Source organism: Nicotiana attenuata, unplaced genomic scaffold (genome assembly GCF_001879085.1).
Source record: "Nicotiana attenuata strain UT unplaced genomic scaffold, NIATTr2, whole genome shotgun sequence".
Lineage (NCBI taxonomy): Eukaryota > Viridiplantae > Streptophyta > Magnoliopsida > Solanales > Solanaceae > Nicotiana > Nicotiana attenuata.
Window position 1 is genome coordinate 76,679 of NW_017673832.1, and position 15,035 is coordinate 91,713.

Here is a 15,035-nt window from a genome sequence, read left to right on the forward strand (position 1 = left end):
CTAAATGGGTTTTCAGTTTTATAAAAACTTTTTTATGTGAATAACAATTTTATTATTTTATCGAAAATATGTTTTGTACACTCCCTCCCTCCTCCCCAAAGTACCCTTCCCAAAAGAAAACCCCCTTATTCCTCGTGATTTCGTTTTTATCGTTTGTTCTTTTCTATAAAAAAAAATACTTTTACATTTATATTTTTGTAATAGCTTTAATAACAATCACACGTCATTTATTATCAGTCTGCTTAATTATAAAGTTAAATTCAACACTTAAAAAAATGATTAACTGTTTATCAACGATTTTTTATAAGCTAAGCCAAACGGGCTCAGAATGGCCCAATCATATCACTCTCAGTAGAACTTCAATTTAACTTAAAATGATGCCTAGCCAGCATCTGCTTAATAGCTGGCAATTTTACCCGTAGTATGACGTCTCATCCTTTCCCTTCACAATGTCTGTCGATTTTCAAGGTTGAACAGGAAAATATTAACGCTGCTTCCTTTTCGAGGAGGAGACAACTAATAGCCCGTTTTGCCAAGCTTCTAAAATCTGCTTATTTTGAGAAGTGTTTTTCTCAAAAGTACTTTTAAAAAAATACTTTGATGAGAAATAGTTTGTGTTTGGCTAATTAATTAGAAAAACACTTTTGATCAGTAATTAGTGTTTGACCAAGCTTTTGAAAACTGCTTCTAAGTGCATTTTTCTCAAAAGTGCTTCTCAGAAAAGTACTTTTGGAGAGAAGCTACTTTTTTCTGCTTCTTCAAAACTGCTTGTGCTTCTCCTCAAAAGCACTTTTTTTCCTTCCAAAAGCTTGGCCAAACACCTCAATTTTTGGCCATAAGCACTTTTGGCCCCAAAAAAAGCTTGGCCAAACAAGCTATAAAATCAGCTTATTTTGAGAAGTGCTTTTCTCAAAAGTACTTTTTTAAAAAGTGTTTTTGGTGAGAAGCAGTTTGTGTTTGGCTAATTAATTTGAAAAGCACTTTTGAACAGTAATTAGTGTTTGGCCAAGCNCTTTTAGAAACTGTCTTACTAAGTGATTTTTCTCAAAAGTGCTTCTCAGAAAAGTGCTTTTGGAAAGAAGCTACTTTTTTCTGCTTCTCCAAAACTGCTTCTGCTTCTCCTCAAAAGCACTTTTTTTTTCCTTCCAAAAGCTTGATCAAACATCTCAAGTTTTGGCCAAAAGTGATTTTGGCCAAAAAAAGCGCTTTTGGCCTAAAAAAACAGCTTGGCCAAACAGGCTATAAGACACGATCGAATATAACCATAGGGTATAAAAGGATTACACTTTACTCTTTGAATAATTGCACTTGCACTCTTTTCCAGGACACTACAGTGGAGACGAAATACATTACAAAATCCATAAATAACAAGTTGTTCTCTTCTTTGTCACCCATCAATCTCTCTGAAAATGGAAGTTCTAATAAAAATTCGACCAAAAAATAAGTATCACTAACAGCCACTCATAAGTATACAACAAAAATCCCGCCTGCCCTGATACAAAGACACTATCCCTCCACCCTAAAAGAATTTCGACTCTTATATTATTCTATCAATGAAAAGAACAGCTAACAAAAAAAAAGTATGTCAATAAAAAAATTTATCAATAAAAATCCTTTTTTTGGGAGATAAAGTAAGATAAAAATCTGGTTTGCCATCATCAAAGTTATTGCATCAAGCATCATCTTGTTGATCAGGAGGAGTTCCAGCAATCCATCCCCATACCCCACCAGAGCTCTGCCTTCGCTTCTCATTCAAGGCTTGCTCTGAAGCTGCTTTTTGTCGCTGGAGTAGCTCAAGTTCTTTCTTTAAGCTTTCCAGAGTCTGTAGCTTTTGTTTAAGCTCCGCAACATCAACCTGTTGAATTAGCTTGCACTCAGTTCCTTTCCACCTTAGTTAAGAAAGATAAACCACAATCCTTGTTTTCAAGAAAATATGACTTAACTTAGCTCTTGACATGCTCAGTTACTACTGTCTTACTCCAAGGTTCTAACTCTGAAATATGCATGTATCGTGTGTGTGTGTGTAAAAGTGCAGATGCATGCGAAGAATGTATGGTGAATCTCCATATTTTAGTTATAATATGATACAAGTTTCTAATATTTCGCAGCCATTGTATTCTCCAGTATATGTGAGAGTTGGGTACATGGGGAGCTATTAACATCTCTCATCAGTATTACTGCCAAAATGGAATGCAAATACTGAATCAGAAGGGGTAGCCAAATGCTGCGTCAACATGCCGAAGTAAGGTAACAATCACTTGAGACTACATAACGAAATACTTAAAAGGTCATTTCACAACATCTCTATAAGATGGCAGAAGTTTAGGGGGGGAAATTCAAAAAATACTACAAATGAAAAAGGCCAACTGCAAGACTTCTAAACTGATAAAATTAGATGTTTCCAGTCAAATTATGCAATCATTAACCTCAGGACAACACTTATATTTCCAGATCAAATCATTCCACTTCTCCCACCCACCAGAAAAGAAATTTAAAAAGAACAAAAAAAGATACACAAAAATCCTTACATGTTATTAGTAATTTAACTATTCCATACCTCTAGTTTGAAACATCTTGATTGGTCAGCAGCAAGTTGACCACGTACAGACTGAAGCTCCTACATAAATTATGAGAATAAAACTGAAAGGTTACTGTTGGATCCTGCCCAGTGATGTCCCTATTGTTGGAAAGCAAATTAAGAACCTCTACATGAAGGAGAAAGAAATATCGCACATGAAAACAAATAATAAAAGGTGGAATAAACACATGCATAATGCCAAATGATATCTTTTTCGCTCGCCAAAAGTTTTGCTTGACATCACTTCTTCTGCACATTAGTCAAAATTGCTTTTATTATTACCAAGAGACAGACTAAAAGATTGGAGAATACAATCTCTCGCTCAGGGAAAAAGTTGGATATTAGAGATTGCATTTAATACACAAGGGACTGCAATGAGGAATAGAAGACAGCCAGGTGAAATATAAATGGGTGCTTCGGAAGAATATTTGAAAATCATGAGTTCCAGAAAACCTCATTTGTTAAGCAAAAGGGAACCATAAATGACAGAGTAACCTCTTAACTCGCAAAGCATCATTGAAGCCCAAAAGATACAAATAAAACTCTATCCATCTATAGTAGAAAGAAACTAATATCGATTAGTAGTTAGAACTAAACCAAGACGAACAATGTTAAGCCATGAACCCATCAAATAAACAGAAGCAAAAACTGAAGATAAGCTTTTGCTTATACTTCTAAAATATAGCTATCAATCAGAAGGAGTGGTTACCTTATAAAGGTCTGTGTTGCGAGCCTCAGCATCAGTCAAGTCTTGCTTCAGCTGAAGCGTCTGCAACTTCTCTTTGCTGAGAGATGACTCTAATTCTTCCTTCTCAGCTTTGAGGGCAGCTAAAAGCCGTTCACTAGTTTCTTCAACTTTGCTCACCTGCATGATGAGACGTGAGATCAAATCCCAGGGGAAAGACAAGGAAAAAACAAACAAAATCATAATGGAAGAAGTGTATGACTATAGAGAACAAGTATTGTGACTAGGGAAATTCACAAAGGAACATGTCAATGTAGCGGATTGTCAGTTGCAACAAATAAGAGAAGTTGAAACTGTCATATCAACATGACAGAATTAAGTAAAGGAGAGCCGGGCTAAGAATAGCTTGGCGACAACTCGGAGTAGAAGTTCAAGCATGATGTGTTGTGTTTGACACATTATGAATAACAGATCTTAATATTTCACATATACCATAGGGAAAAATAAATAGGATTAAATATCAACATTTTTTGTTTCTCAAGTAGCCCATACATAGTGACATGCAGTTTGTGATAAAGAACTTATTAGGCTATTCCACTGAAATTTTGAATATCATATCTATTTAAAGGCATTTACCGGAAAAAAATTAGCATGATACTTTTTAAGCGGACTTTGAAGGCAAAATCAAGGTCGTCCAATCGACGTTCTACAGTTAAAGGAAAGAGAAGCATCTTAAATGACTTATGTAAAGCTATGGTGCTAGCAGGAAGGGCAAGGAAACAATTCATACTCATTGACTATAAAGCAACATTTACTTAGAATTTGTATGTCATAAGGTTCCTATTATTTTTATCAAGCTGTATGTCATAACGTAAGGCTGTCAAATTTGGCCAAGCCCAATGACCCGCCCATTTATTGAACTCAGCCCATCTCGACCCAATCCAATTAAAGTTTGGTTGATTTTTAGCCCAAATTGATCTATAAGTAACTTTGCCAAAATATCTTAGAAATAATTTTTTTTGTTTGATATGTTATACATGACCATAACAAAAGGAGAAAAGTCTTATTTAGTAATTATACAATTCATAAGAAAACAACACATTAATTAAAGCTTGGTAAGAGTTGGGCGGGTTGGGCTATGACCCAAATGTTAGCCCATCTTGACCCAGCCCATCTCAACCCAAGTAATTTTTGGGAGGGTCCGCCCATTTATTGACTCGGCCCATTTTGACCAGCCCAAAATCGGCCCAACCCGCCTATTTGACACCCCTATCATAAAGTTATATCAAATAACCACAAAGGCAACACTTTATTTTTCCTCACAGTCAGTTGTCATGCGCATATAAATAAATATAGCAGAACTATATTCTTCAATTTTCTTTTCTGCAGGATGCAAGAAAAAGAAATTTGGAACTGTTAAGATTGATCAAATAGAGGAAAAAGAATAGGCGAGGAGGACCAAACTTATGTTACCAAGCACTGAAATAACCCAGACATGCAACTACTAATAGATAGTACATACAAAAGTTCTCATGGCCACAAGTGTCTTGATTGTTTTGTAATTAGCTTAATCACATATAGACAAACAGACTGACACATGCATATGTACTTAAAAAAACTCATCAGTGTGCTAGACTTGGACTTCATCGCCCTAGCTACATATCCACAATGTTACAATCAAATTTATAGTCATTGCATTCTAATTAAGAGTAGTTACGATGGGTTGGATCGATCTTTGAACGGATTCAATCAATCAGAGTTGAGCACTTTGTCTGAATTCATTACTTGAATATCTACCTTTCACCTACTAGATTCTAGCATGCACATTTATTTTCTAATCTGAGGACATATCTTGTCAGGATTTCAGAGTCCAGCCTAGTCCTAAAGAAAGATGATTTCAAAACTAAACTGAAGTTTTTTCCTAAAGCAAAGCAACCTAAATTCACGTGCATATGCAGGATAACATATTTGATATATCATAATACCATTGGCTCGGATTCAATGTTGTCCACCGAAATTTCCCTAATATTTCCTTCTTGCCCTGTTACAGTCTCTGACTCCAAATCCCTTGTGGCATTAGTAGCATTTTGTACTGCTGAAACACTATCAGGTACAGGAGTCTGCATCATCTTAGATTGCAAAGTTGATTTGTGGCTCGGTTTCAGCACATTGACCTTAAAAAGAGTAAGCAATCCACAAAGAAAGAAAATTAAGTAGAGTAGAGAAATCAACCACCCACTAGCCACCATATAAGGTCCGTCCAACCTGTGAGTGGAAAAGCGGACAGAAAAGGTTTATCTGTACGGGAAGAAAGAGAGAAGCATTAGCAACCTCACCTCATTACTATACCGCCCATTATATCCCCCAAAAGAAACTAGGATATCTTCACCATTATATGAACATAACACCAAGCTCAAGCCCTGTTGACAAGAAAATTTAAATGACAAGTCAATTAGATTTATATAATTCAGATATACAGGAAAGCATGCACTCACACTTTGCACATGCTTCAACACTAACCTGCTGTTATTTATTAATGGTGAGTTCATATGATCCCAAGTATGTCAAAATACATTTCAGTCCCATGTGTTAAGAGGCCATAGAGCAATCAAGAACACTGAAATAGTCTTGCTCTAATTCAACAAGAGTTCAAACAAATTTCAGCCTCGTTTCAATGTGGTTTGCATCCTTAGCGAATGGATATTTAGTTTCACAATTGTACCATGGAACCATGCCATTTAGCCATTTAGGTGTAAGCTGCTAACATTAATGAGGATTAAGCTATCATGACACCATGGTCAATAAGGATTTTAGTCAAACTTATCCCACCATCTACAGAATGTTTATCAGGGGTGAAGGGGATCATACAAACTAAGTGCTCATGGATTCTGATAGATAATCTTCTGCAAGTCAGACTTCAGTGCTTCATCACGTTCATATATATCACATATTTGATCAGAGTGTTGACATCACACCAGAAACTTACTCCAACATTGAGGAGGTGTAAGAATTGAATGACAAAAAGCTACACATCAGCATATCATATTGCAGACACGAAGCTGAAATAGGATGGTCCAATCAAGATGGCTTCTAGTTTATCATCAGTATAATCGAACAAGTGAAAACTTTGTAACCTAACCAGATGCTTAATTGAAAACTAAACTTGTTTGTTGTTTAAAAAACAAAACAACATGCAGAACATTAAATACCTCACTAGCAAGAGGAACACGCCCTTGAACAGTTGTTACAATGGACCAACCCAGTGTAGACATGTTGAGGACAACAGTTTCGGAGACCCCTGCAATAAGTGTAAGAGTGCCAAAATAGCATAAACACATGATGGCTGGCTTGGCTCACAAAAAAATAACCATTTTGAAGCAACATTAAGGTGATCACAGATATGACACCATCATGAAATAGCTACGCATATCTAATCTGGATAGCATAGTCTTCTCTGGGTTAGACTACGGAACCACTCATTTCTTTGATAGATTCACCACCAATCAGCACCCAGATATTCAAATGAGTTCATCTAGTCTCTGTCATGCAAAGACCAAACTACTTTCTATATAAACCAAGCAGAGAAACCAAAAAAGTCGTCCTGAATCTGATCTGTTACCTTTGATAGCATTACCAATGCCCTAATTCTGCCATAAATCAAGTCTACAAGAGACATTTATGTTTTGAAAACTAGAAATCCCTTCCTCCTCCTACATGGCATTACATTGCACAAAGGGGTTGCAAATAACCAGTTCTGCCTTTCCCTCCACGAAGAGAAATTATAGAGTGGAAGAACCGCACAAAGAAAACAGATGTGAATTAAAATGGGGAACAAAATTGAAAAAATTATTTTAACATGGAAATTAAACAAGGATTTGAACCACCAGAATGCCATTCTCCCATGCAGGCTAATTCACACCATCAGAAGAACATTGCAACAGTATAGACAAACTAATTGCTAAGAAGGATTCATGAATATTAAAATGATCTGAAACTACCCAAACACCCTCTTCCACCCCCTAAGAAAAGAAGGAACTTAACTCATTGACCAATTACTGTTTTACTCAGTGATCAAAAGAGACACTGTTTTACTCTAATCGTTCTTATAAGATTAGGGCCTTCAAATTAGGTTCACAAGCTTGCATTGATTAAATCAAGGCATAGAATGAGAATTAAAGCTGACCTTTTACAATTCAAAAAAGTTAAATAAGACCTGGAAGGTAAGCGTGTCAACGATAATTCAGTTTTGGACTTAAATTTGTAAGCCCTCGTTGAAGAAATGGAAAAAAGAGCTCCTAAAATAAACAGCACTTGGAAGTTAAACTGTCATGATCTCATACACAGTCTTAGAGAACGAAAGCATACCGCTCTTATTGTTGCCTCCACCAGTAATAAACCAATTCTCTCCTACTGTCACACCAGCATGGCCAGCACGTGGACTTGGTATTTCACCCTGTTGGGTAGGCCTTGACCATTCCATCTACAAATTAGAATAAATCAAAATTACCAGTTATACATAAAAAATCTCACTTGAGCATTTTTGCAACAGCTAGAAACTGAATGCATTGTCTCACAGTTTGTAAATCAAGGACATGAAGATCATTGAAGCAAGTAGCATGTGAGCCTCCGCCAAAAATAAGAAGGTAGCGCTCAGCATGTACTGCAGCAGCATGATCAGACCTTGGAGAAGGAGGCACTCCCCTGCCAAAAGAAAAGAGCAATGCAAATGAACATGGATTTTACGTAACTTAAATTGGTAAGACCACTTGGATATTGCGCATTGATAAAGGTATATTGCCACTAAGCACTAGTGGAGAGAAGCACTCAAGGAGAGGACATTAAGAATATTATATACATATTCTCAAAAATATTATATACATGTTAAAAATTATAAACTATCAAACTTATGACACCGGGAGATTGCATCTATGAAGATTAGAAGCAAGCTAGGTTGACAATATGTTCTTTTCTGAGACGCATAAACTTATAACAAAGACACACAACACAGATGGAGACCAAATGGTTTGTCCTTCAACAGGCAAGAAACAAAGTATAAGGGAAAACAAAGATGCTTAAATTTCCTGAAAGCATCTTACAATGTGCCCATTTCATCCCAGGTCATGGTTTCTAAATCTAGAATGTGAAGATCGTTCAAGAGAGATCGATTTGCATCTTGTCCACCAAATATGACTAAGCTTGTCCCAGCAAGTGTAACTGAATGACCTCCACGAGATAACTGCATGAGCAAATGTGAACTAATTTTAGTCAAACAAGAAGCACAAACTAGGTACTTGATACCTCTTTCATTTATACTTGAGTTGGAAATGGATAAAAGTAGAGATGATCCATGGCATATTTGAGGTACGCTATGTTTAGTTGGGGAGAGGTGGGAGGAATAAGTGAATGTGGAAGCTAAGAGTTATTTATCTTGTTTGATAAAAGGAGTAAAAGTGAACTAAAATGGGAGTAGAAGTGGAGGTGTGTCCCTAAGTTCTCCCATACTTCCAAACAAAAGGAAGCGTGTACTTCCTTTCCAACCACACCAACAGTGAACCAAATCATCAATACTTCAATTTTCATCTGAAAAGTAAAGTAGTTAAGTTCTCTCTCCTTAACTCTACCCCCCCCCCCACCACCCCCACACACACACACAACCACCAAATAGAACCACACATACTATTAAGTTTCATGCTGTGGAAAATATGAAAAAATGACACAAGAAAAGAAAATTGCAAGAGGAAAAACCCTGAAGGAGTTCAAATCTAAGAATTGAATGTACTGAAGAAAACAGAATTTTAGATGGGTAACATCTGAAAGAAGTTATAAAAAATCAGAGGAAGGGATGCCATAAAATTTGAAGCCACTTAAAGGGAAACAGTATCGTGACATAAACAAATATACCGGCGGCTTTCCATAAGTCTTCAAGGTTGACCAAGTACGCGCTGGCAGATCAAACACCTTCACTGGCAAAAGAATGGAACATCGCATTAAGCAGCAAAACAAATATTCAAGTGCAAAAGATTCTAAAATTTGTCTATACGTTGACAGCAATACTTCTCTAATTACCACCCGCAATTTGTTATCAAGATAGTCATTAAGCAAGATTACCAACAAACACCAAGATGATACAACTCCTAGCCAAATATGTGAGCTCTTAAATGATATACTGTAAGCTTACATGATAGGAAGATACCTCTAAAGTGGAAGCAAGTTCCATAGGACAAGTGTGAAAGCAATGTTAGAGCACAATGAATGTTGCACCTTATCAGGATGAGTGCCATAAAAAAGTGAACGGTAAAATTGACGTGAAGCTGTCATTCTTTTGGGACAACTAAAAAGAAAATTGTGTCAAATAAAATGGGACAGAGGGAGTAACTTGAACTGAATAAGAAACTTAAAAGTGCACTTTTTCATCTAACCTAAAATTAATTTGGTTTGTGAGCTTCACTTAGATGTCTTTTACTTCATCTATTTCACTTAATTATAGATTTTTTTGGATTACTTTGTTCGTGTAATTGTCTTTTCTGATTATATCTTTTCTAGCATTACAGATATAATATTTTACTTTTTCCTTCATTGCGCCTTTCTTTACTAAAGCACACTTTAATTGTGCTTTGAACTTAAAGCCCCAGCAGACCTAGGGTGCTTTCTCGCACATTCTGCCTTTGACAACACTCTACTAAATCCCGTCTTACACTGCTCTTCTACGAATTCAAAGTAAATGGAATCAAGCTTAACAATATGAACAAACCTTGCATAGTTTCAGAAGGATCTTTTGTATGTCCACCAACTGAAATGAGCTTATTTCCTTCCCATGGTATCTATAAAATACAACAGAAAAACTCAAATTGAAAAAGAAAAAAAGCAATACATGCACGCACCCACACAGAGAGAGAGAGAGCAACTGAATGAGCTAAGAGGGATTTCAAACTCAAATGAGAGTTCCATCCTTGTGCAAATAGAGCATAAAGGGGTGTCACTACCACAGTATTAAACCAATATCTGTACTAACCAGGGAGTGGCCAGCAAAGGGAGCTACTTGCACTTGAGAAGCTTCGCCAGCTGTTTTAACCTCTACTTTAGACCATGTCCAACTTCTCAAGTCCAAAGCCTGCAATGACCCTCACTCCTTATCAGACACATTGAACACCAAGATACCAGAGAAGAATAGTTACAACTTTCTCAGGGATTTCTTTTTTCTTTTAAGTAAAGGGTAAACAAAATCACAGAAAAGAACGAGATGTTTGTATTAAGCCTAAAAACTAGCTGTCGAGCACAACCACCAATAAAGGGTAGCCAGAGTATAAAAGATCTGCTCATTCATGAACTAATAATTAAGAAATGACTGATGATCTTCTAGAAATATCAAAGACCGTCTAATGCAAATCACCCACCTGGAGATCACTAAGGTAACGTCCATTGTGATTCCCTCCAAATATATACATCTTATCATCAATAACGGCTGCTCCATGCTGTAAAAGTAGATTGAAACTATTTGAGAAAATGAAAATTTTAAAAAATAAAAAGAGGAAAATGCAGAACTGACACCTCGTATCGAGCTTTTGGCCGTGGACCAGATATAGGAGGTGCAACCCATTGGTCATACACACCAACTGTACCAAAGCCTTCTGATACAACATCTTTATCCTGAGGTTCTGACAGGTTCCCATTTTCAGCAGGAATAGTTTTTGTCTCAGGAAGAACATTTCCATTTTCGGTAACCGGCTCAGCTATTGTATCATTCTGAACCAAAGAGGAATAGGGACATCAAATAAAAAGAAAAATTATGTACCTATTCTCTACCTCCTGGGTACAGTCAATAAAACAAGTTCACTAATCAGAAGAAAAAAAATTGAGAAGCAGGAAACAATGAGAAAATGGATGCAGTTGAAGAAGCAAGAACAACGAATCATATAAACTAATACACACTCACATTCTTTTCCACCTGAACTGCAGGTTCTGAAACAAAATTTGAGGCCCGTGAATACCATCCTGGATCTTCTTCCTACCATAACGAATTAAGGAGTTTAATTCATACTCCCAAATTACTGGATAAAATTGATTAGCTCTACACAAACCTCCAATATTTTCACAAAAAGACGCATTGCCTCTGTGGAAGCCATGTTTCCAAGACCATTCCAGCTTCACAAATACGAAACCTCTTAGTACACATATTCAAGCCTCATTACAGTATATGGAATACTTCGTACTAGTACGGTAGGAAATAACTAATCTGCACAGACCTCTAAGGCCATATGTAAAATAGAAAGAAGAGGAGGAGAGAATGGGAGAATGAGAGACCAACCAATCAAAATTACCACTCCATATTGGAAACATCTCCAATTAACTGCCAGCTAACTAGCTACTGCAGCAGGAGAAATATAAAACCCAGCATAGAATAATACAACATTTGGTTGCTTGCATAAGGAAATATAATCGACGCGTTATTCATTGCAGCGTTTGGTTGGCGGTATCAAAAAATACCCACATTAAGTTATGTGGGAACCTATGAATAATTTTATGCGGGATAGAATGCGGAATAAGAATCCGTGTATTAACAATGCTGAGATTCGAATATTTAAAGACAAAGCTGTCCTAGTAAGTAATTCTTGTATAACAATAATCCCTTCCCTATTAATCACCGCTTAACAAATTATTCAGTATTAATCACCACATAAATAATATCAGCATTATGATTCAAACAAACTAATACGTGAACCAAATGAATGCTAATAGTAATAATGTTGATTAGCAGTCAGTTTGCATACACGTCTTCTCGGGTTAATTAGAACATTAAACTACAGGTTTTACAAAGACATGAAGAACCACAAGAATCTGTGTGTGCATTAACAAGTAAAGAAAAAGGTAACAAGTAAACAACCTAGATAACAAGATCAAGTTCAGGTAATATGCCAATCATAGAGTTGATTGAAACAAACCTCGTCCATTTGCCTTGTTCTACTGGACTCCAACTTCTAGGCTTAGGAATCTTACAAGGTCCTACAGTTGCCTGAACCAAGTAGAAAATAAAAACAAAAAACCTTACACAGAGAACCAGAGCTTTCACAAATCTACGAATAAGTATACAATGTATAAACAACACAACGAAAAATCACATGCAACACGCCTTCAATTTATAGTCAATGCATATAATTCGATGTGATTCCGACATGAACTCTAGATCTACGAGAATTTGAACCAAAACAGTTTGCAAAACAGGCTTTCCAATTAAATTATCACAATTAAACGCTTCATAAAGTTAACAATAAAGCTAAGACACTGTAATTCACATATTGCAGCACTAGATCAAGCCATTGAAAGAACTCAAAGTACACAAATGAAATTCCGTGTAGAACAGAAGAGGTAAATGAAACCGACAGAAAATGTGAAGGACCTGTTGATAGAGGGCATAAAGTAGAAGAGCACCGTCGTTGGAGAACTTGGAGCTGACACCTTTAGTAGAGGAATCGGGAGATCCATCAAAACCAGCATAGGCTGCCGCTGCATAGAATCGCTCCGGATACGCGAGGCCAGAGCTTACCCTCGCCATCGCCGCCATTTCACTTCTCTCTCTCACTCCTCTGAATTTTTTGTGCTTTTCTTTGGATCACAATTTCAGATCCTGATCAATGAACTGTAGAAGAAGGTGAAATTGGAGTAATGGTTCTAATTTCTTTTTTCTTCTTTTTCCTTTTTTGGTTTACCGTTTATATATCACTTATTATCAGAAGATTCAAGGGGTGATTTGAATTGAAATTTGACAGTGTCGTACTTTTTGGTTTGGGAATTGTTCCCTCCCTGACGGTTGGGACTTGGGATACGCTAGGCTGAGGTTATTATAGACAACCTGCACCTAATCGGGAAAAAAAAAAAAAAAAAAAAACTGCACCTAATCGAAAATCCAAACAAACTGATTAGATAAATAATTTATTTTTTATTTTACTTTGGTTTAATAAGTATTGAACTTTAAAAATTGTTAACAGTATTTGATTTGGTTTCATGTTAAACGAAAAGTATCGGACGAAATCGAACCAAAACTGAGAAAATATTTGTAACCATTTATAATTAGTTTTAATATATATTTAGAAATATGTTATTTTTTGGACTTTTATATAACTTGCGGAAATGATACCATGTAGCCACTTTTAAGCATGTTATTTAAAATAATACATAATTTATTATGTATTCAAAGATTAGCCAATTGGCTCAAATTACAGGGCACAACGTCCAGAAGTTTAAACCTCAAGGTTCAAACTTAAGGATATCGTGTCATAAAGTTCGAAAATTGTGACCAGAAATTCGAATCTTATGTTCTAGTTTTAAATTAGTAGTCCAAAAATTCAGGACACTTAGTTTTGAATTTCAAATTAGCAGTTCAGAAATTCAGGATATTTACTCTTGGATTTCAAATTAGCAGCTTAAAATTTTAGGACACTAAGTCCTGAATTTTTTTTCAAATTACCGGCTCAAAAATTTAGGATACTCAACTAGCTTTTGGCCATAGATTACCGAATTTGTTTTAAAAAACTTAATTATGAAATTTGGTTTGATGATGAAAATATGTTTGGAAAAAAAAATTCAAAACATATTTTACTTTTAAAAAAAATAAAATGTAACTTATACCCATAAGTTCTAAAAATTATCAAAAATACCCAACAATACCAAACAAACAAATTTTCTAATCATGTATATGTAGAACCTTCATTGATGTCATTCATTATCATTATCACAACCAATAGTCTTGAACATAGATAAATTTGGCACAAAGTTATCATTTTTATAATGAACTACATAATACAATATCCTAAAATATAACCTAATATTTTAATATTAACTGCTAATAACACAATTACTAACTACTACAATTTATCATATTATAATTATATTACAAGATCCATTAGTCCAAAAAAGATGATAGTAACTAGCTGGTGGATTAGTTGGGTCATAATAAATGGTGGGTTTTCTTTTTTATATAATACAAAATTTTGGGATAATTTTTAAAATTGTTAAAAATATCGACGGTAATATTTTGGGCCAAAAACAAGTGTAGGGCTAGTTTTTGGATTTGAAAATTTTATTTTCCTAAACAAACAGGTTTTGCCAAATAATTTTTGGAAAATTTTTGGCAAAATCTATGGCCAAACGGGGGCTAATTAGTCCAGAAGTTTAGGTGAATTGACTAATCTTTTAAATACATTATAAATTATGAATATATTTTAAATAGCAGACTTAAAAATGACTATTGGTGCACTTCACCCTATATATTTCCTCTTTCATAATAATCTTTTGGGGTTTAGTGTGAAGTTCCCTTGGGCTTCAAAGTTCTTCATCTTGTTGTTGGCCATTCGGTCCTTCATGGACCTGTGCCTTTGTCAATTGCGTTAAGAAAATGACAAAAATCAAATGTTTAGGGATAAGTATAAAATATTATCTGAAGTCCCGGTATAAATTTTTGTGTTAAATTTACTCCGTATTTAGTTTGAGGTATTAGTCAAATTGGATTTTTATACCAAAATATTGATATTTTGGTATCACGTATCCCGTATAGAAGATGAGATTATATATCTAGTTTTAATATCAAGATTATAATCCTCAAATATCCTAGTTTTGAACAAAATCACCTATCTATTCCTGAACAGTTTTAATTCTTGAGTTAATACCCTCAAACCCGTTTAAAATATACAATCTTTGTCAGTTTCCCACCAAAACTATCGAGTGTCCCCAAAAATCCCTTGAACTATATCCCCCTTCATAATAACCCCCCCCCCCCCC

General features: G+C 35.5%; 1 protein-coding gene across 1 annotated transcript; it reads right to left on the reverse strand.

Annotated features, from left to right (window-relative positions):
* Window positions 1-1,293: 1,293 nt before the first annotated feature.
* On the reverse strand, window positions 1,294-13,067 carry LOC109217401 (acyl-CoA-binding domain-containing protein 4). The gene is made up of 18 exons (XM_019381641.1): window positions 12,658-13,067; window positions 12,203-12,273; window positions 11,342-11,405; window positions 11,197-11,268; window positions 10,812-11,006; window positions 10,658-10,735; window positions 10,276-10,374; window positions 10,015-10,084; window positions 9,165-9,226; window positions 8,360-8,499; window positions 7,838-7,964; window positions 7,629-7,743; window positions 6,473-6,561; window positions 5,600-5,683; window positions 5,249-5,437; window positions 3,288-3,443; window positions 2,558-2,617; window positions 1,294-1,855 (listed from the first exon to the last, which is right to left on the reverse strand). The coding sequence occupies exons 1-18, from the start codon at window positions 12,820-12,822 to the stop codon at window positions 1,673-1,675; spliced, it is 2,019 nt and encodes a 672-aa protein (XP_019237186.1). The 5' UTR covers window positions 12,823-13,067; the 3' UTR covers window positions 1,294-1,672.
* Between the last annotated feature and the right edge of the window lie 1,968 nt (window positions 13,068-15,035).

Bases quoted from the DNA above. Each gene is read 5' to 3' on its own strand.
- LOC109217401 (XM_019381641.1), bottom strand. From the start codon at position 12,822: ATGGCGGCGATGGCGAGGGTAAGCTCTGGCCTCGCGTATCCGGAGCGA. The intron at 11,007-11,196 runs GTGAGTGTGTAT...TCTTTGGTTCAG, and splicing joins CAGTTCAGGTGGAAAAGAAT to AATGATACAATAGCTGAGCC. The intron at 1,856-2,557 runs GTATGGAATAGT...CTAATTCAACAG, and splicing joins CAAGATGTTTCAAACTAGAG to GTTGATGTTGCGGAGCTTAA.